This window comes from Engystomops pustulosus, chromosome 1, assembly GCF_040894005.1.
Source record: "Engystomops pustulosus chromosome 1, aEngPut4.maternal, whole genome shotgun sequence".
Lineage (NCBI taxonomy): Eukaryota > Metazoa > Chordata > Amphibia > Anura > Leptodactylidae > Engystomops > Engystomops pustulosus.
Window position 1 is genome coordinate 277,762,910 of NC_092411.1, and position 20,156 is coordinate 277,783,065.

General features: G+C 39.9%; 1 protein-coding gene across 2 annotated transcripts in view; it reads right to left on the bottom strand.

Annotated features, from left to right (window-relative positions):
• The window catches only part of CTNNA2 (catenin alpha 2), a 1,396,423-nt gene that overhangs the window by 53,049 nt on the left and 1,323,218 nt on the right, over nt 1-20,156 (bottom strand). Inside the window, exon 18 of one of the 2 annotated variants that reach the window (XM_072126313.1) lies at nt 6,220-6,366. The exons of the other annotated variant lie outside the window; for it this stretch is intronic. Coding sequence (XP_071982414.1) covers nt 6,220-6,366 — 147 coding nt within the window. The remainder of the gene's footprint in view (nt 1-6,219; nt 6,367-20,156) is intronic. 2 annotated transcript variants of the gene reach the window in all.

Genomic DNA, 20,156 nt, shown 5'->3' on the forward strand with positions numbered 1-20,156 from the left:
GCACCGGGACTGTGGTAATCTTCTTATATTTGTTATCCATCACCTCCTTCCTTTAAAAATCCACATCATTTTGCTAATGAGCCAGAGGGGCTTTACCAGAGCCCTTCTATGTTGCAGATAAAAGCTGTTACACTGTGCAGTAGAACTTGCCCCTCCCACTTTTGCTGAAACTTCCTATGCTGCAGTGAGATCACATCAAGCAGAGGAAGGGGGGAGTGCGGAGGGAGCAGAAAGGGAGCGTGAGACAGTGTAACAGCCTGTGAAACTACAGCATGGAGGGGTTCTGGTAACACCCACAGAGTCTTTCGGGATCATTAGCATAATTCTAAATGTTGATTTCATAAGGAAGGAGGTCACGGATAAGAAATATAAGACAATTACCACAGTCACGGTGCCTGGATCTATGAGTAAGTGTCCCTGGTTTATCATGATGGATTCTGATGGGAGATTTGCATTTTGATAGTAACATACATTGCTTATAACAGGCTGCGGTGTTATATCACATCACAAAAGTCATTGAAATCAATGGAAAAAAGTCAATTTAAAGTTGCTGCTACTAATTAATTCACACATTTAGGCCTCGGGCACATGAACGTTTGCTAATTGCAGGACGCACACGACAGGCCTATACTCTAGTTCCATGTTTGCGGGCCCATCTGTCATTGGTAGGTGAGACTGCCTGGGCCCCAACCTCGGGCAGGAATAGGAACCGCCCTATGACTTTTGGCCCAGGTAAACAGGTCACTAATGGCACTGTGAACACAATGGCTGCGATCATGAGCCCATAGACAGACATGGGGGAGGTTTAATAACCAAAGAAACAATGGCGAGCACATGGCCACTAATAACGGTCGTGTCTAGGCCTAAGGCCCCTTCCACACTAGCGTTGCATTTCACGTCAGGGTGCAATGCGTGAAAAACTGACGTTTTTGGCTGCGTTTTTGTTCCATTTTTCCTTGGAGTAATTAGCATTTTTGCGTTTTTCACGCGCGTGTTGTTAGCGTTTTTTTGCGTTTTCGGCGCGTTTTTCACGCGCGAGTCAATGGGAGACTCGAGCATTTTTCAAAGGGACCATGGTTTGGGATTAAAATGTGTTATTTAATTGAAAAAGAATGTCTTCTGATAAGTTGCAAACATCTGCAATCTATTCTTCACTGTTCCGCGCGTATATTATCTCCCGACAAGTTAGCAGATGTGAAGAACAGTGAAGAATAGAATAAAAACATTGAACACAGTGAAAACAGTGACCACAGGATCATTTAAGAGAAAAACACAGTGCAGAACACAGTGCAGAATAGATTACAGATGTTCGGCACATCTGCTTACTTGTCGGGAGATACGCGCGGAACGGTGCGCCCAAAATAGCATGTGAAGAACAATATATATGTGTGTAAAGAACACATTGCAGATGTTTAAATACATCTGCAATGTGTTCTTCACACATATATATTGTTCTTCACATGCTATTTTGTTCGCACCGCTCCGCGCGTATCTCCCGACAAGTAAGCAGATGTGCCGGACATCTGTAATCTATTCTTCACTGTGTTCTGCACTGTGTTTTTCTCTTAAATGATCCTGTGTTCACTGTGTGCAATGATTTTATTCTATTCTTCACTGTTCTTCATTGTGTTTTTTTAATTAAATGCTCGATCGCGAGCAGGGGAAATACTGTTATTCTGGTCACCTAGCAACCCTTACGTTTAAAACGCATTGCACTCGCATTGCACTTGCAATGATTGCGAGTGCAATGCGTTCTTGATGCATCTCCATAGACTTGAATGGGGCGGGAAAAACGAAAACGAACGCAAGCACGCGCGTGAAGACCAACGCTAATGAAGAAAGACCCATTGAATACAATGGGACAGAGTGCAATGCAAGTTCTGCGCGTCAAATGCACGCGCAGAACTCGCGCGTGAAAAACGCCAGTGTGGAAGGGGCCTAAGAGTCAAGTTCTGCTCTATCTCTGTAAACGGCTTTAGTTGTGTAGATATCTAATATCCAGTCACTAACCCATTAACATAGTACAATGTTAATGATATCTGGAGGGAGCTTATTGTCTGAGCAATCTCTATATAAGAGAGGTGACTCTATATACGGCAGGTGACTCTATATCAGCAGGTGACTGTATATACAACAGGTGAATCTTTATAAGCAGGTGACTCTATATACGGCAGGTGACTCTATATATGACAGGTGACTCTATATCAACAGGTGACTAAATATACGGCAGGTGACTCGATATACTAAAGGTGACTCTATATACGACAGGTGACTCTATATACGGCAGGTGACTCGATATACTAAAGGTGACTCGATATACGACAGGTGACTCTATATACGGCAGGTGACTCTATATCAGCAGGTGATTCTATATATGCAGGTGACTCTATATATGGCAGGTGACTCTATCGGCAGGTGACTATATATACGTCAGGTGACTCTATATGAAGAGGTGACTATATATACAGCAGGTGACTCTATATGAAGAGGTGACTATATATACAGCAGGTGACTCTATATGAGCAGATGACCCGATATACGGCAGGTGACTCTATATCAACAGGTGACTATATATACGGCAGGTGATTCTATATCAGCAGGTGACCATATATACTGCAGGTGACCATATATACTGCAGGTGACTATATATACCGCAGGTGACTATATATACCGCAGGTGACTATATATATGACTCTATATAGGGCAGTAATACCTGAAGCTACCACCTTTAATCAGGGCAATAACAGTGCAATACAGAAATAACAGACGTTATGGGTACTGCCAAATTGGGCAGGATTGCCCCAGTGATATCATGTTAGAAGACGATGAGTGGACCCATAAAAAGTTGGGTTTGGCCAAGTCATGCTGAACCTTAGATTTGCAATACTGTTAGGACAGCAACCAGTAAAACCCGCAAGTCACACCAATCACGTGTGTTAACTGTTTAAATTCCACTTGCAAAGTCTCTGCTGTGGTAGTGTTACGCACCACCATTCTGGGGAGGGTCATCGCTCCCAATACTGTCATAAAGGGGCAACAATTTTCCCAGGTTAGTGCCAGCGTGCGGCCACAGCCATTTGCTGCTGACTTTGCTAACGACATTTAAAGAGCTAAAAAAAAACTACAAATATCCAAATCGTTACTTTTTTTTGCCAGAGTTAAAAATATACAGAGACCTCACAGTCCTAGTATCAATGGTATAAATTTAAAATTATATGGAAAAGTAGCTGTCCACGAAGCTCTGAAGTAAATGGGAGCTTCTGATGTTTGTGCCTCTAAAATATAAAAAATGCAATAATAAAGGTGGAATTTTCTAATAAAAGTACAAATAAGCACAAATATGAGCAAAATAGCCAGATAATGGAGACAGAGATAAATGATAGTTACATAGACATGAACCACATAATAGGGATTTATCTCTACTTGTGTGCCTAAATACCGGTATACAAGCCATAATTTAGTCCCGGTGCAAATCCAGCAACTGCCGCTGCACGCCGTTTGAGCGGGGTATGGGCAAGCGCGGGGACAAACCCACCTGGGCACTTTCTATATCCTGCCCCAGATTCAGGAGCAGCCTAAAGCGCCAGAACGGACCTGGTGTAAAAGTGAGTCAGCCACACTATGCGGAGAGACTTAGGCCTCTTGATGTATCCGTCCGGCAGTGCAAAACTCTGCCAGGTCCGACCTACTGTAGTTTTGAGTAAAAACCTGCAAACTAAAGTTTGCTGGTTTTTCACAGTCACATAGGCAGGGGCCGGGAGTGCCCAGTGCCCGCCCACTCCACCAGACGCTACGCCCCACCATGCTCCACCACGCCCAGATCGCATTGAGGTGGCAAAGTCGCTATTAAAATCAAAATTCCTTGGACTGCACAGAATTAGTCATAAATATCCCCCTATGTGGCTGTTGAGTGCCCCCTCATTGACAGAGACATATTAAGATGCTGGAACTTGTTGACACATCTCGTGGGAGCCAAGGGGCGTAACTTAAGAGGGTGCAGAGGGTGCGGTCGCAACCGGGCCCAAGAAGTCTAAGGGGCCCATATGGTGCACCTTTCCTATATGAGAAGACTAGGACTATAAATAATACATTATATTTGGGGGCCTGGCACACATTTTGCACCGGGGCCCGGTAGCTTCAAGTTACAGAGCCTTAGTTCTTGATACATCTGCACTATAAAATTTGTATTATCTATTCCTATACTCTCCCAGAATGTGAGGATATCCAATGAGTCTCTGAATTCTCCCCATATATCTTCTCCGTACTGCTCGCTTAAGCCCTGGAATATTCTGCGCTAGGATGGTGAGTGTTATACACCAGACATATACCGCTAGACATGTATACTAAGTGCTCCCGGCAGCAGGAGAAGATGGACAGAGAGCAGACACCTTCTCATATACAATCTGTCCAGTCCTATCGAGCCATCAATCTGGCGGCTATATATTGTATGTGCGCACCAGGATGTCCCTGTCTTTATTATAAATCCCTAAATGTCCTTTCTCACTCAGCTTTGACTTTGGGCCGTGGAACTGACAGTCTCTCATCAATCACGGCAATGAACATTTCATGGAAAAGGTTGTGATCATGTTCTTTTTCCCGGTGATTTATGTACTATGCATTATTGCTCCTTGCCGGCTCTCGTTGGGAAGTGACGGGACGCACATTCAGGTGGCAACAGGTTTTCCAATGTACAAATAATAAAAAAAAAGTACAAAAAAATAAAAAAGGAAAGAGTAAAGCAAAAATCCCTGTAGGCCGACAACCTTCACATGACCCTCTTTTGCCCTTTTGTTCAACATTTTTGACATCTTGACAGGTTTAATAGGTACCCAGGAGGCAGCAAAAGAAGAAGAACCATCCAAACAATGTATCAGGTTTTTCTAAAATGCTACAGAATACAGAAAAAGCCAAGCAAAAAACATCACTTGCACAGGAAGACAAAGCAACAGCCGTTAATCCTAACTCCTGGCTATAAAAACCACAAAAGTAATGAGCCAGAACTTGGACTTTGCACCGTAGAACTCAGTTTGTTTCCAGATTCTTAAAGGTTCTCTGTCCCCCGCTTATCGAAACTACAACACTCTTCGGTAAGATATGGAATTTCCTTTCGAGAGTTCCATCTTTTGAGTTAAAGCTCATCCATTTACATACAAAATTAAAAACAGCACTAAAGTAATATGTAAATCAGCTGAAAATAGTCACTTTTTGCCTGAAAGGAGTCACTTTTAGAAATAGGAATGGGAGCAATATTTCCAAATTCACTATATTTGGTTCCATAGCACCAAAAACCATGCCTTTGTCAATTTTAAAATTGGAATCCAATCTTTCAATGTATATCAGGATTGTGGCTTACTATAGAACTAGACTTAAAGGCAGAATTAGTAATTGGTTGTTTATTTCAAGTTTGCATGCCTGATACATTTTAAAAATATAAAATATAGCTTTAAAATGACGCCATGCATTGTTTCTATATGTATATGTATATCAGGACTGTGCCTTACTTTAGAACTAGACTTAAAGGCAGAGTCAGTAATTGGTTGTTTATTTGCAGCTTTCCTGCCTGATACATTTTAAAAATATAAGATGTAGCTTTAAAATGACACCATGCATTGTTTCTGGTGTTATAGAACAAAAATTAGCAGTATATAACATGGCCCTCACCCTCCAGGTTCTCAGTGTGGTTCATCTTAGGGAAAAAGTGAATCTTTTCAGCTTATTTGCATATAAATTTAGAAACTATTTTGTTTTTATTATTAGGTAGTGATGGGCGGACCTGAACTTCCTGTTTGGACTCGGGTGCTCCTCCGGTTGACCCAGACCTATTGCCGAATTGGCTGCCGAACACCAAACTAATTCCCATGGGTGTCCCCTAACATAGGTGTGTTAATTTGCCAGATTGGTTGCTGAATATTTCCAAGTCTCACGAGGTTAAACCGAACCCGAACCCGAACAGGAAATCCGGGTCTGCTCATCTCTAACTATAGGTTAATTTAAAATTTTTGACCTAAAACAGGGAATAGAAGAAAGGATATTTTACACCATACCTTATGGGTCTAGTAGTTGATTGGTGTAAAAACGGGGGACAGGTTCACTAAAGTTTACATGGAATATAATACAACAGTCAGAAAAAAGCAAGCACAAAAAAAAGTAATAAAATCCAATAAAAAGTGATGGGATGCAAACGTAATAGAGATGCAGATTAAAGTTAGGGTGACTTACCATGGTTGAGTCCCTGCTTGCGTTGCCAAAAAGAGCTCCTTCAGCGCAGGAGGGGAGTAGGTCGAGGGAAAGTTGACTATCCCTGCCTCCAGCTATGACATCACCTGCTACGTCATAAAAGGTAGTGAAAGTGCTCTGCACTCCGGGCTGATTTTCAAGAAAATATAGAAGAGAGAAAGTGTAAAAGAGTAAAAGAGAGGAACGTACAGGTTTTTTTTTTTGTTTGTTTATTTTTTTTTAGGAAATGAAAAAAAAAAGTCAAAAAGAAAAGTATTCACGAGGGTTCTAGATATAGTAAAAATCTATTATAATGATTATTACATTTGATGAAGATAGAAATTACAGATTTATTATCCAAGCTCTTAAAGGGGCTTCTTAAATATCGGACAAGATAAAAGAATCGACCTCCAAGTTGAAAAAAAAAAGTTAAATAAATAACAGATGCCCCTCCCCCATATGACTTTTGTTGAAGAGAAACCAGATAAGCAGAGCATTTTAACCACAATCAGAGGCAGCCGGTGATGTCATCACTAGGGATGGGTGAATAATTCCACTTAGAGCCAATGGATAGAGAGCCAATTTATTTTTTTTCACGTGATAAAAAGTATAATGAGGTATCATGGCTGATGTCAAAAATAGAGGGATGGATAGGAAACAAAAACAGTGAAATTTATGGGTTTCTATGAAATACCAGATTGAGCTTAAACAACCGTCCCAAAATATTCGAATCATTCATATTTATGTGCATATTCTAAACTACTACGACATAGAGTCTTATCCATTCACCCATCCATAGTCAACACACAGTCAATACAGTTAGTAGATTTACGGCTGTGGTCACCTATAGAAAAATTACAGCAATATACAAAAAAAAATCTACATGTTATTGATTACCTATGTCCTATGTAAAACATATATTTGTGTCTTTTGCTGTGTAAAAGATTAAAGCGTACCGGCACTCATGGAAGAGTTCAACGAGGAAGATTTTGTGAAAATGTAAGTCCTTTATTCGTATAAAAAATGCATGTCCAACACAATGAGCCAAGGGTCAACGTGTTTCGACACCTAGCGTCAAACTCATAACCATAACCAGCTAGGCGTCGAAACGCGTTAACCCTTGTCTCATTGTGTTACTCATAACCATAGGTTATGAGTAGAGATGAGCGAGCACTAAGATGCTCGGGTGCTCGTTACTCGGGTCGAACTTTTCCCGATGCTCGAGTGCTCGTATCGAATAACGAGCCCCATTGAAGTCAATGGGAGACTCGAGCATTTTTCACTGAAAGAACACATTGAAAGAACACTAAAGAAGAACACATTGCAGATGTTTGCAGATGTTTTCACTAAAAGAACACATTGAAAGAACACAGTGAAGAACACATTGCAGATGTTCCGTACATCTGCTAACTTATCAGAAGACACGAGCGCCGAACGGTGTTCTTCACAATAGTATGTGAAGAACATTATGGGGCACATTTACTTACCCGGCCCATTCGCGATCCAGCGGCGCGTTCTCTGCACAGGATTCGGGTCCGGCTGGGATTTAAGATGGTAGTTCCTCCGCCGTCCACCAGGTGGCGCTGCAGCGCCGAAAATAATCTTAACGCCCCGGAATGCACCATCCCATAGAAGGTGAAGGTGAGCGCTCCCCAAGCGACACATTTTCGGTTTTTAAATGCGGCGGTTTTTCCGAATACGTCGGGTTTTCGTTCGGCCACGCCCCCCCGATTTCTGTCGCGCGCATGCCGGCCCCGATGCGCCACAATCCGATAGCGTGCGCCAAAAACCCGGGGCAATTCATGTACAAGCGGCGCAAATCGGAAATATTCGGGTAACACGTCGGGAAAACGCGAATCGGGCCCTTAGTAAATGACCCCCTATGTGTGAAGAACACATTGCATATGTATGGAAACATCTGCAATGTGTTCTTCACACATATTGTTCTTCATATACTATTGTGAAGAACACCGTTCGGGCACGTGTGTCTTCCGATAAGTTAGCAGATGTATGGAACATCTGCAATGTGTTCTTCACTGTGTTCACTGTTTTCATTGTATTCTTCACTGTTCTTCACTGTGTTTCGTTAACTAAATGCTCGTTATCGAGCCAGCGAGATACTCGTCTGAGCGCCCAACCATTGTGAGTACCCTAATATTCGAACGAGCATCAAGCTCGGACGAGTATACTGGCTCATCTCTAGTTATGAATAAGACGTTAGGCGTCGAAACGTGTTAACCCTTGTCTCATCATGTTGGACATGCATTTTTTATACGAATAAAGGACTTTCCTTTTTTACATTAGTTACTCTTCATCGTTACCTGATGGCTGTGGTTGGACTTGCACCTGGGGAGTCGTATAACCTACAACACCTGGTGGAAGCCGGAGGTTGGGTGAGCTGGTGTTTTTTGCCTACCTTTGTGTGGTTATTTACATTTTTGTAATTTTGTTGTGTAAATTAAAGGACAATAAAAAATACAGTGACACCCAGAAGACCACCCCTTTAAGCAGACCCTGTCCCTAAAAGAACTTTATCAGTGCAATTATTATTGCCTTAAAACTGATAAACTAATTGTAATAGGACCTTCTATGTTTTCAGTATCTGCCGCCCACACAAATCACTTCCTCTAATTGGACAATTTTTAAATTTAAAAACTGCATAAAAAAACTTGTAAAAATAATGAATAAAAATAATTGATACAAATAATAAAATATATAAACCAGAAACAAATAATTAAGATATATAATATAGAATTATATATGTCATTATAATATATCATATTTATCTGGATAATAACCTAAACATGGGCAGGTTTATCTCCCTGGACCTGATCCCGAGTTATTCTTCATTTTCCATATCACCAGTTGCAGAAGGTCAGATACTCTTTCATATTTTTTTATTAATTTTATTAAAAAAAATTATCGCACAAAACGGTAAATAAGTTATAAACTTCAAAGTGTGAGTTTGTATCCGGGAAACACAAAAAGATTTTAAATTTAAGTTATGACCTGGAATTAATTCTAAAACTTCTTTGCACCTTCATAAGATGAACTGAGATTTCAGTATCAGTGAAAATATGAAATTTGCTAAATTATTTTACTGATGTGAGGCACCGGATTGAAAAAAAAAGAATTGCTCTCCCGAGGTGTGTAAATAATGATAATGAAAAAATATAAAAATGAAATAATAATAAATTAGAAAAATAAATATTATGTTTGTGTAGGAGTGAAAACATTGCGAAAAAGGCACAAAAAAGGTATATTTTTTTAAGAAAATATGAAGAGTACAAAAGGAAAGATTTATCCTGAGCAAAAGGAATGAATTTTTACATCTGCCGTTTTCATCTATAACTTCTTAATGGATTCTATGATGGTCATTAAGGGTACTTCTTCTGATGCTCTGCCTTTCTACGGAGACACATTAGAAGAATATTGCAGGACATCGCGTCCTGCTGGTGCCGGGGCTAGGCTGTGTTATCAGAAAAGTTCAGATCCTGGATGTTTAACTCCTTGGACACGGTTGTCAAACATGGACTGCAGTGTCTAACTATCTGCAGAGGGCTAATGGTGTTGCGCGTCGCGACTTGGGGTCCAGTGAAGGACCCTGGGGCTACTCGTGACATTCATCTATCCATTTGGCCAGGCCGGGGCATTTGAACTTTTGCTATGCTGGTAAAACTTTTTGCAATATTGATCTGGTCATCATTTTGAAAAAGTGTAAAAGCTCCGCAAATAGATGCTCTGTTATGATCACGATTGACCAAACTATTTAAAAATTGTTTTCTATAGGAAGAGATCTCGAAGAGTAAAACATCCAATGTCCATTATTCTAGCACTAATTTGGGCCGCACTGTGAAATAGGGCCAAAATGGTCTGGTGCCACTCCAGACTTGACTTCTGTAGAAAAATACCAACCATGAACAAGATTCATCTAAGTGAAATTAATTTGGCAGGCTACTGGGCCTTCAGGAAGAGAACATTTTTATTTTCCCAGGTGAGAGTCAGAAAATTAAACGATACCTATGAGAATTGAGAATGACTTGTGGTGGTGAGCTGATGTAAGCGGAGGGAGGCAGCAGGGGAGAGGGTAAGGGAGGTGAAGAGCAATGAGCAAAAAGGGAGGAGGCATTGCAGAGAAGATAACTTGTGCCATTTGAACTAATCCCCCTTACTTCCCCGGGACTCACTACACTGTGCTGGCAGGGAGCCAAGTAATGTTAAAGAACGAATTAAATAGCATTAGAATAATTCACATGCATGACAAAGGCATTTTTGAAATCAACATACACGAGGCTACAGGAACCTGTCATCATATAAAAATGACCTTCCTGATGAGAGGTTCCCTATAAAAACCTTTATCATGGAAGCGAAGAGGACACTCTCTAAGATCCAGGAAGAGAAACAGTCCAACATTGGTCACTGCATTATTTTGAAATAAGTTCAAGATTCCCTAAATAGGTGCTTTGCTATTACCTGGCTTGACAATTGTAGCCTTATTGTAAAGACATTTCGATCACATTGATGACTCTCAATCATTCATGGACATTGGCTTGGACCACAGCTGTCTCTGGGAAAGGAGACTGACGTTTTTTCCAAACTTTTCCCCATTGAAAAATTGGAAAAAAACCAAAAATACTGAAACGGTTAATATTCAAATGAATGTGTCCTTTTAATATATGAAACCTTTTTCGGCAGCATTAGATTGCTTTATTTTATTATTTTAGTGAAGTGTCTTGAGTGCTTTCTGCCTCTTGTCAAATGTTTCAAAAAATGTCAGAATATAAATAATAAAAAAATAAATAAATAAAAAAATGCAGCCCCGACGGTTCATACAAATGCATTATGCAGCTGATGACCTTATGTCTAGCATCCCAAGTTAAATTTCGCCTGACACGAGCACCTATGAATAGTGGAAGATATGTAAATTTTATATGATTTGTGTAATCATAACTGTGGTTGTATTTGTTATAGAACTGTATTTATCCTCGCTCGCTGCCTGCTAAGAATTATGGAAAAGTCGGAAGAAACGGGCTGTTAGGTGAGTGTAATCGCTAATTTGAGTAAAAGTAATTGTGTTTTGGGTGCCATTAAATTCTCATCACATTTTCCATACACATACTTTCGCCACGAAGCGGTTCCCAAAAGTACGCGTTGAGTTCAGTTCGACACAATCGTATAAATAATTTTGCATCATTTTCTGTGATGATAATAAGGCAGTAGAGCACAACTGAGAATATATTACAGGATAATCAAAAGATAATTACAGCCTTATTCACAAGAAAGGACAGAGGAAAACACTCTCCGCGGTTACCAGAAGAATACATTAAAATCTACGAAGCCGGACATCTTCAAGCTAGGAAAAAAAAAAAATTCCGGCAGCTGAAAATTGATAGTAATAATATAAAGGAAGACCATAATCAAATCAAATTTTAGACAGAAATTTGAAATTTCATTTTGTCGGTTTGATTGTTGGATAAAATGTGGGTATTTTTTTTTTACTTTTGTGTTTGCTATGTTACAATCAGACTTGTGTTAATCTTACTTTTTTGATTGCAATGTCGCCAGTAGTTGTTATGACTTTAGGAATATACATGAATAAAAATTAAACAGGAATTTGCAAAATGACATCTTTGCAAACAGTATATCCTGTCTATGGTCTGTGCTAGGACGTCACGCAGCAGCGATTTTACCATAACGACGCCTGGAGCCGCAGGGACAAGAAGCCGGGTGTAGCGAGGAGAAGATGAGCTGCTGGGAGTGCCAGAGGGTAAGTACTATGGTTATTAATTTTAAGGGAGTTGTGCCAGGCATCAATTTGGGTGAGCGGAGTCAGGTGGGCATCATTTTATTGTAGAGGGCTGTGCTGAGCATCAATTTACTGAGGAGGGCTGTTCTGAAGAACTTTTTTTTACTGAGGGGGCTGTGCTGGGTATATATGTCCATGCTGGACATCTTTTTATTGAGGGATGCTGTACTTGGCATTCTTTTACTGTGCGGGGTGTGCTGGGCATGTTATTACTGAGGTGGGCTGTTCTGGGTATTTTATTACTGAGGGGGGCTGTGCTGGGCATTTTATTACTGAGGGGGGCTGTCCTGGGCATTTTATTACTGAGGGGGGCTGTCCTGGACATTTTATTACTGAGGGGGGCTCTGCTGGATATTTTATTACTGAGGGGGGCTGTGCTGGGCATCTTATTAATGAGGGGGGCTGTGCTGGGCATCTTTTTAATGAGGGGGGCTTTGCTTGGTATTTTATTGATGAGGGGGGCTTTACTGGGCATCTTAATACTGAGGGAGACTGTGCTGGGCAATTTATTACTGAGGAAGGGCTGTGCTGGGCATTGTATGACCGATGGGGACTGTGATGGGCATATTTTTACTGAGGAGGTGGTGCTGGGCATTTTATTTTACTAGTTTTTTGTAGTGAAAGCATGGGCCTCGGCTTATATTCGGGTTAGCTTATAGTCATGTATATGTGGTATATAATAAAATAAAAAATAAAATATATTTATATATTATTCTTGTTTTAATCATGCTTTATGATGTTTGTTATGACGTCGTTAAGAAAAATATGAATAAAAATTTAACATTAGAATATTTCTACGCTAGGTAGAACCTGGAGCAGAAATAAAAGTTGTGCATCCCGGAAACCCAATATATCAATAGCCCAGAGCCTCTAGATATATTGGGCCATGTATAAAGGGCTGCAACACCGGAGAACGGGTGTCGACGTATGTTAAACAACCCCCATTGTCTGGTTTCTTCATTAGATACATTTTGAGACTATTTTTGTCTCAACTGAGACTTTTTTTGTCTATTTTTTGGACAGACTAACGTTCAGAAATGATTTGATGGGATAAGAAAATAATGCAAAATGCTTCCAGTTTCCCAAGTCCAAAGAAATATTAGTGGAATATGCCATTATTCTAACTCAACACTTACAAGGTTTCGTGAAATAATTAAAAATTATGGCTAAAGTCTTGTGATGGCCAGTACCATAAAAAAGTGTACAGGCGGTCCCCTACTTAAGGATACCTGACTTACAGATGACCCCTAGTTACAGACGAACCTCTCTGACCCTTTGACCTCTGGTGAAGTCTCTAGATGCTTTACTATTGCCCCAGACTGCAATGATCAGCTGTAAGGTGTCTGTAATAAAGTTTTTTTTATAATCCTTGGTCCCATTAGACCATAACAGCAAAAAACCTATGGAACCTATCCTGTCCATAACCTGTGGACTGCCTGTACCCACTTCTCCACCCCCCCCCCACTACTTAGGTAGTGTAGCTCCCAGTGTCCATACATTACACTGCACTTCTTTTGTAGCCCCTCAAACCACATGGAAAACTATGAGACAGTTGAGCCAATCACAGAATGTAATGGTGACATGCCTCAGTTAGTGGCCTTCCATCCATAGCATCACGTGTGGGGTCAGGAGGCACACAAGTAGTGTGCAGGGTTTGGGGCAGGGACAGCCCTACTGGAGCAGGGGGGAGGTGAGTATAGCTTTGTTATATGACTGACCCAAATAAACTTTTCGCCTGGGGGTAAATATTTTCTACACTCTCGATTTTTCCATTTAGATATCGAGTATAAGCCGACCCAAGTATAAGCCGAGGCCCCCAATTTTTCCACAAAAACCTGGTAAAACCTATATTTTTTTTAAGCCGAGTTTGGGTTTTCAGCACATTATTTTGCGCTGAAAAACTAGGCTTATACTCGAGTATATATGGTATTTACAATGGGCCAGGTACAGTTGCAATAAAATATATTCAACTAATATTTTTTTAATATTTAACTTTACATTCAGCTTATTTTTTTTATACTTTTTTGTAAGCGTAAATGGGAACTTTTATGAAACTTTAAATGGGCATATACCAAAATCATTATGTTAAAATGTACAATTTATGGACAAAAAGTGAGAAAAAATTTGAGAAAAAAAATCATGATGATTAGAATTCATCATTCCCACTCACGTTAATAATATACAGCTTTCGCGGTATTGTACGAGAACTAGTCGTGGACTTTAAGTAAAGTTTCTGCATATACTGTATAGTTTAATATGAAAATGCATTCGGTGATTACATTTTCCATCAGAGAAGAAGCATCTTTTAGAGGAAGGCAGGGAAACGCATTAGTCTCAAATGATACCTTTGCAAGTTTAACAGGAACATAACACATTTTTGAGATACATTTGTTAGATCAAACATAGCCGTGTGCTTTCAATTTCTTTCAGCCTGCATTTTACTATAAGTCATTTGAGGATTTTTTTTATGGATCAATAGGAGGAATTATGAGGTGGTAAATTAAAAAAGAAGAACATTATTTTTTGGTCTTGGATAGTGCGGAGACAATTTTTTTTTTTTTTGGAGGAAAATGTCGTAAATCGTTGACATAGCTAACACAGCTCAGTGAATATTAATTCATTAACCGCTTCTTGATTTAAGCCAATTTTGGTTAGAAGAATACAGAAGGCAAATATATATATATATATATATATATATATATATATATATATGTGTGTGTGTGTGTGTGTGGCTGAGCCCTCTGCTCTTTAAAGGAACTCTCCGGTCAAACCTAATTCATTATATTACAAGGTGCGGGCCTGAAGGGAGGAGCATACGTCCCGAAGCGGAGGGGGGCTTACAGGATAAGCCCTCTTAATACTCAGGGGGTGTTTGCTGCACAATGGAGAAAACACCCGTCGCTAACACCCACAATCGGTGCTAGCATTGATCGTGGGTGTTAACCCTTTGATCACCACCGTCATAGCTAGTGGCGGCATTAACAAATTGACGGTCCGTTGAGGCCGCCATCTTGGCTCCAATCGTCACTCCCCGTGGCGTCATCGAGGAGCGCTGATCTGTTGCCATGACAGCTTTGGGTCACACAAACACTCGATGTTGTCATGTTTTAGGCTATCTATTATATGGTGCAATTTACAAATTGTAATAGATGATGTACAAAATACCCATATACTGCCATACTGTAGTATGGTAGTATATGTAGTGAAGTATGCTACCATGTAAAATCAAAAGAAAAATCCAGCTCACCACTCAGACGAGATGTTTCCAGCGCACGGACACAGGAAGATCCCCCATAGACTCAGGGCAATAGCAGACATATGGAAAGACCAGCGCTTCAGGAGAGAGTTGTAGTATTTAAAAAATATATTCTTTACCCCGGTTTACCCCGTGTTACCTTCTTTTTGTGCACTCTGCCGTGAGATGCGTTTTTAAGAGGAACGAATAAAGAGAATATATTTTTTAAATACTACAACTGTCTCCTGAAGCGCTGGTCTTTCCATATGTATGCTACCATGTAGTATGGTAGGATCAATCAGACAACCTAGGGTTAAAGTACCCTAGGGGGGGCTGAAAAAAAATTAAATTAAAAAAACCCTAAAAAATCAAATTACCCCCCTTTCCCTAGAACTGATATAAAATGTCCAGTCTATCAAAATAAAATAATGTTTTTCCCGGCGTTTAACCCTGTAATGGAAAATAGCGCCCAAAATTGAAAATGCCACTTTTTTGCCATTTTGCAAAATATAAGAAATTCAATCAAAAGGCTGTACAGTCCTCAAAATGGTAACAATGAAAACATCAACAAAAGTCACAAAAAACACCACTTAATGACCCCGTACACCAAAGCATGAAAAAGTTATTAGGTTTTAATTTTTGTAAATGTATGAAAACATTATAAAACCTATACAAATTTGGTATCCCCGTAATCGTACCAACCCAAAGAATAAAGTAGACATGTCATTTGGGGCATACAGTGAAAGCTGTCAAATCCAAGCCCACAAGAAAATGGCGCAAATGTGCTTTTTCATAATTTTCATTGCATTCAGAATTTTTTTCCCGCTTTCCAGTACACGGCATGGAATATTAAATACTGTCATTATGAATTGCAATTTGTTATGCAAAATATAAGTCCTCAACCAGCTCCTTACGTGGAAAAATTAAAAAAGTTATAGATTTTTAAAGGAGGGGAGTGATAAATGAAAACACAAAAATGAAAACGGGCCTAGTCATTAAGGGGTTAATACTTGATGGATGTTAAAGGAAACCTGTAACTAGCCATACCCCTGCAAAAACTTAACTCAGAACCTTTTAGATCACTTCAGCTCACCTTGTTGGAGCTGGGGGAGGCACCAGGATAAAGCCAAGCTACCTCGTCTCCTCTCTTCCACTCACACTCCTATCCTGGCTCCCTACCTTACAATGTCATATTCAGTGCGCTATGGCTGGTCAACCTGAGAGTGCTCCCGCCATGTGCACTGTAATGATGCATGCACAGTGCACCTTTGAAACCAACAAGGGATGCGTAGGGCAGCGCCGAGCTCAGAGGATGATGTTGTTTTTAGAGAGACAAGTGTAAGAGGTGATAAGAGGAGGTAGGGGAACTGGACTGTGTGCTGGAACTTTCTCACCTCCATTATTTTATTAAGGACCGTCTAGACTTTTACAGTGAGCTATAAGGTACTGGGTTGGGTTTGTGTGTGTGTGTGTGTGTGGGGGGGGGGGGGTATGGCTGGTGATAGAAAAAGAAGACATTTTTAGATTTTTTTATTTTTTTATCAGCTTTCCGGTAGGTTAGCTGGAATATTAAATGGTGATGCTAGAAAGTACAATTTGGTACTCACTTAAAGAAGACATTGGGGCTTATTTACTAAGGGTCCGCAGATCACCTTTCCGTTGGGTTTTCTGACGTTTTCAGGGATCGCACCGCTGAGACAGGTATTTAGAAGGATATTTTGGCGCAAGCGATCGGATTTTGGCGCATCGGTGATTTCGTGCCGGCTTTCATGCGACAGTAATGGGGGGGGGGGGGCGTGCCGTCGGACGATCCAACTGATTCGGACTAGGCACGGGATTTGTGTCGCAAGACATGCACTTACATACACCAGGAGGAAGATGGTGAACTCTTGCGGACCGGACCTCCGGCGGATCTTATCGAATCGCAGCAAAGTGCATTGTCGTGGGACAATGCAGTTTCGGGGACTCCAAGGGACCGGGTAAGTAAATGTGCCCCATTATGTACTGTCTTTAAATTAAATTATTATCACTACTATTATTATTAGTACCACATATGTTTATGATCCCAAAAATATAACTTGATGATACTGGTGACAACAGAACCGATAAACTATTGTGAACAAAGCTTAAATACACTTGACCTTATTATTTTTAAATAATGCCTCACCCCAGGGGGTGTTATGATCATTCCTACATTTTATTATTATTTTTTTTAACCAGAAATAAAAATTGTCCTGACGGGAACTATTACATACCTATTTCATATATTTCACACTTCTTCATTTAAAAGTTCTAATATTTAATTCAAATGATTAGAATCCAGAGAAAATGTAATCTAGCAAGGACTGAGAAAAAGATCAGCTGACTCGGGAGGAAAGGACTTCTGGTCAAGAGTGGTTTTAGTCAGGCTACCCAAATTATTCGTTGAGCCGTGAATAAGATTGAAATCTTATCTTTTTTTAACTACCTTATATACTCGAGTATAAGCCTAGTTTTTCAGCACAAAATTTGTGCTCAAAAACCCTAACTCGGCTTATACTCGAGTCAACTAAAACCATAAAGACAAAACTCACCTTTCTGACGTCACCCATAGGTCCTCTTCTGTCTGAGAGAGTCTGAGACAGAAGAGGACCTATGGGGGACGTCGGAAAGATGAGTACAGTGTTATTTTTTTTCCTACTACAGGGGCTGGGCAGGCTGTATGCTACAGGGGTTGGACAGGCTGTATGCTACAGGGGCTGGCAGACTATATACTGGGAGGCTGTAACCAATGCATTTCCCACCCTCGGCTTATACTCGAGTCAATAGGTTTTCCCAGTTTTTTGTGTTGAAATTAGGGGTCTCGGCTTATACTCGGGTCGGCTTATACTCGAGTATATACGGTAATCAATATTTTATATAAACAGGCGGTCCCCTACTTAAGAACACCCAACTTCCATACGACCCCTAGTTACAAACGGACCTCTGGATTTTGGTAATTTATTGTACTTTAGTCTTAGGCTACAATAAACATCTATAACAGTTATCACAGGTGTCTGTAATGAAGCTTTGGCGTTAATCCTGTTTCTTATGACAACCCAACATTTTTAAAATACAATTGTGACAGACACCCAAAAAATTTTGGCTGGGGGTTACAAAGATAAAGTATAAAGTTCCGACTTACATACAAATTCACCTTAAGAACAAACCTACAGACCCTATCTTGTATGTAACCCGGGGACTGCCTGTATTTATATGTTTAACAGTAAAATTCATGCAAAATATATATCCATTTTGGTTTTTAAAATTTAGTATAATCTCACGTTGAGAGATTGGAAACATATAAAAAAAAACCTTCCATTGGCTTCTCTTTGATAGGGTATATCGCCAGTTTGACATGTGTCTAATTTTGGCAGCGAGATCAAAAGAGCTTAGATGATGGAAGTTAACATTTTCACATCAGAATTTTGTCGACTATAAATGTAAAAAAAAAAATGTGTAAAAATGCAACAAGGAAAAAAATATCAGATATTAAATATATATATATAAGAATAATTTTTTAAAATTTTTGGAAATTTTAGAACACACTTTTGAACATGAAAAAAAAACCTAACTGGTTTTAGATATTTTTTTTTTTGCTGCCAATGGGAGAGTGTATAGCACTTTATGCAACCAGCTCTGCATCAAAATTTAGCGATTTTTATAATTATGTAAAACAGCTACAAATATGAAAATATTTGACACATACTTTATCCCAAATTATAGAAATCAATCACTAGATATGCTAATATTGGAAAGTGTTGCTCATTATATCGCCAACTTACCACGATAAGCCAAAACCACTGACATGTAAAATGAATAACATTAATTATCTTGCTACAATGGCACCTGTCACGGGGAGGAATATATTAAGAAGTTGACAAGTTGGAAAGACGAATAATGGGCAATCATTAACATTTGAGCAACTTTTTTCAATGCCCATATTGTGTTGGCAAAATCAATGGGCTGTGGCATCTACAAAGTGTTATGTCCCATGGGATGTCCTGTACATATAATGTAGTAAGGACCCAAAGTAGTCAAAGCAAGGACAGCTCAATAATTGATGGCAAGGTCATAGGTACCCAAGGGTAATTGGTGTACATGGGGAGTTACTGTAAGACAAATTGTGTGGTGTGTGGTCCTTTGATACTGGCCAGAAGCCCCGTTCCATGACTCTTGTATTGATTCCTTCTTGCCTAGTTTGGTATTTTTCAAGGCTAAAAGGAAATCTACCACCAGGATAAAAAATTGTAAACCAAGCACACTGACATACTGGTGAGTGCCCCCTCTGGTAGGTTCTGCTATTCTTTTAGCTTCTTAGTACCTTGTTAGTACAATAAAATGGGTTCACAGATTATGCAAATGAACCTCAGGGGCTCCTGACTCTATAGATGTCAATGGAGCTTGGAGCCCAAAGGCTCATTTGCATAATTTTTAAAACCTCTTTTTGTTAAAAACAAAGGCATACGAAGCTACAATAAGACCAGCTTATGCCGGAGTGGGCATACACCAGTATGTCAGTGTGCTTGGTTTACAATCCTTCATCCTGGTGGTATATTCGCTTTAAGGGATTCCTTCTCGGGTTTTCATTAGTCTAAAGAAAATTGGTTGTCACCAATAATGACTGGGTCCATTCCGATTTTCTCTTTTTACTGTAACTTCTGCCTGCCATCAGTAGCATACTCCACGCATAATGTAAGACAGAAGATGTACTGATGATTGTAATTCTGTACTTAGGGCAATCTGTCCTGTACCAGTGTGAATTCTACCTTACTCCACTTCTTGCTGTTTTAATTGACTTCCACTACATCAATCTGTCAATCTGTCTCCTCTTTACTTTATTCTGGACTGCAATAGGTTACCAAGCTATGATGCCTCCGC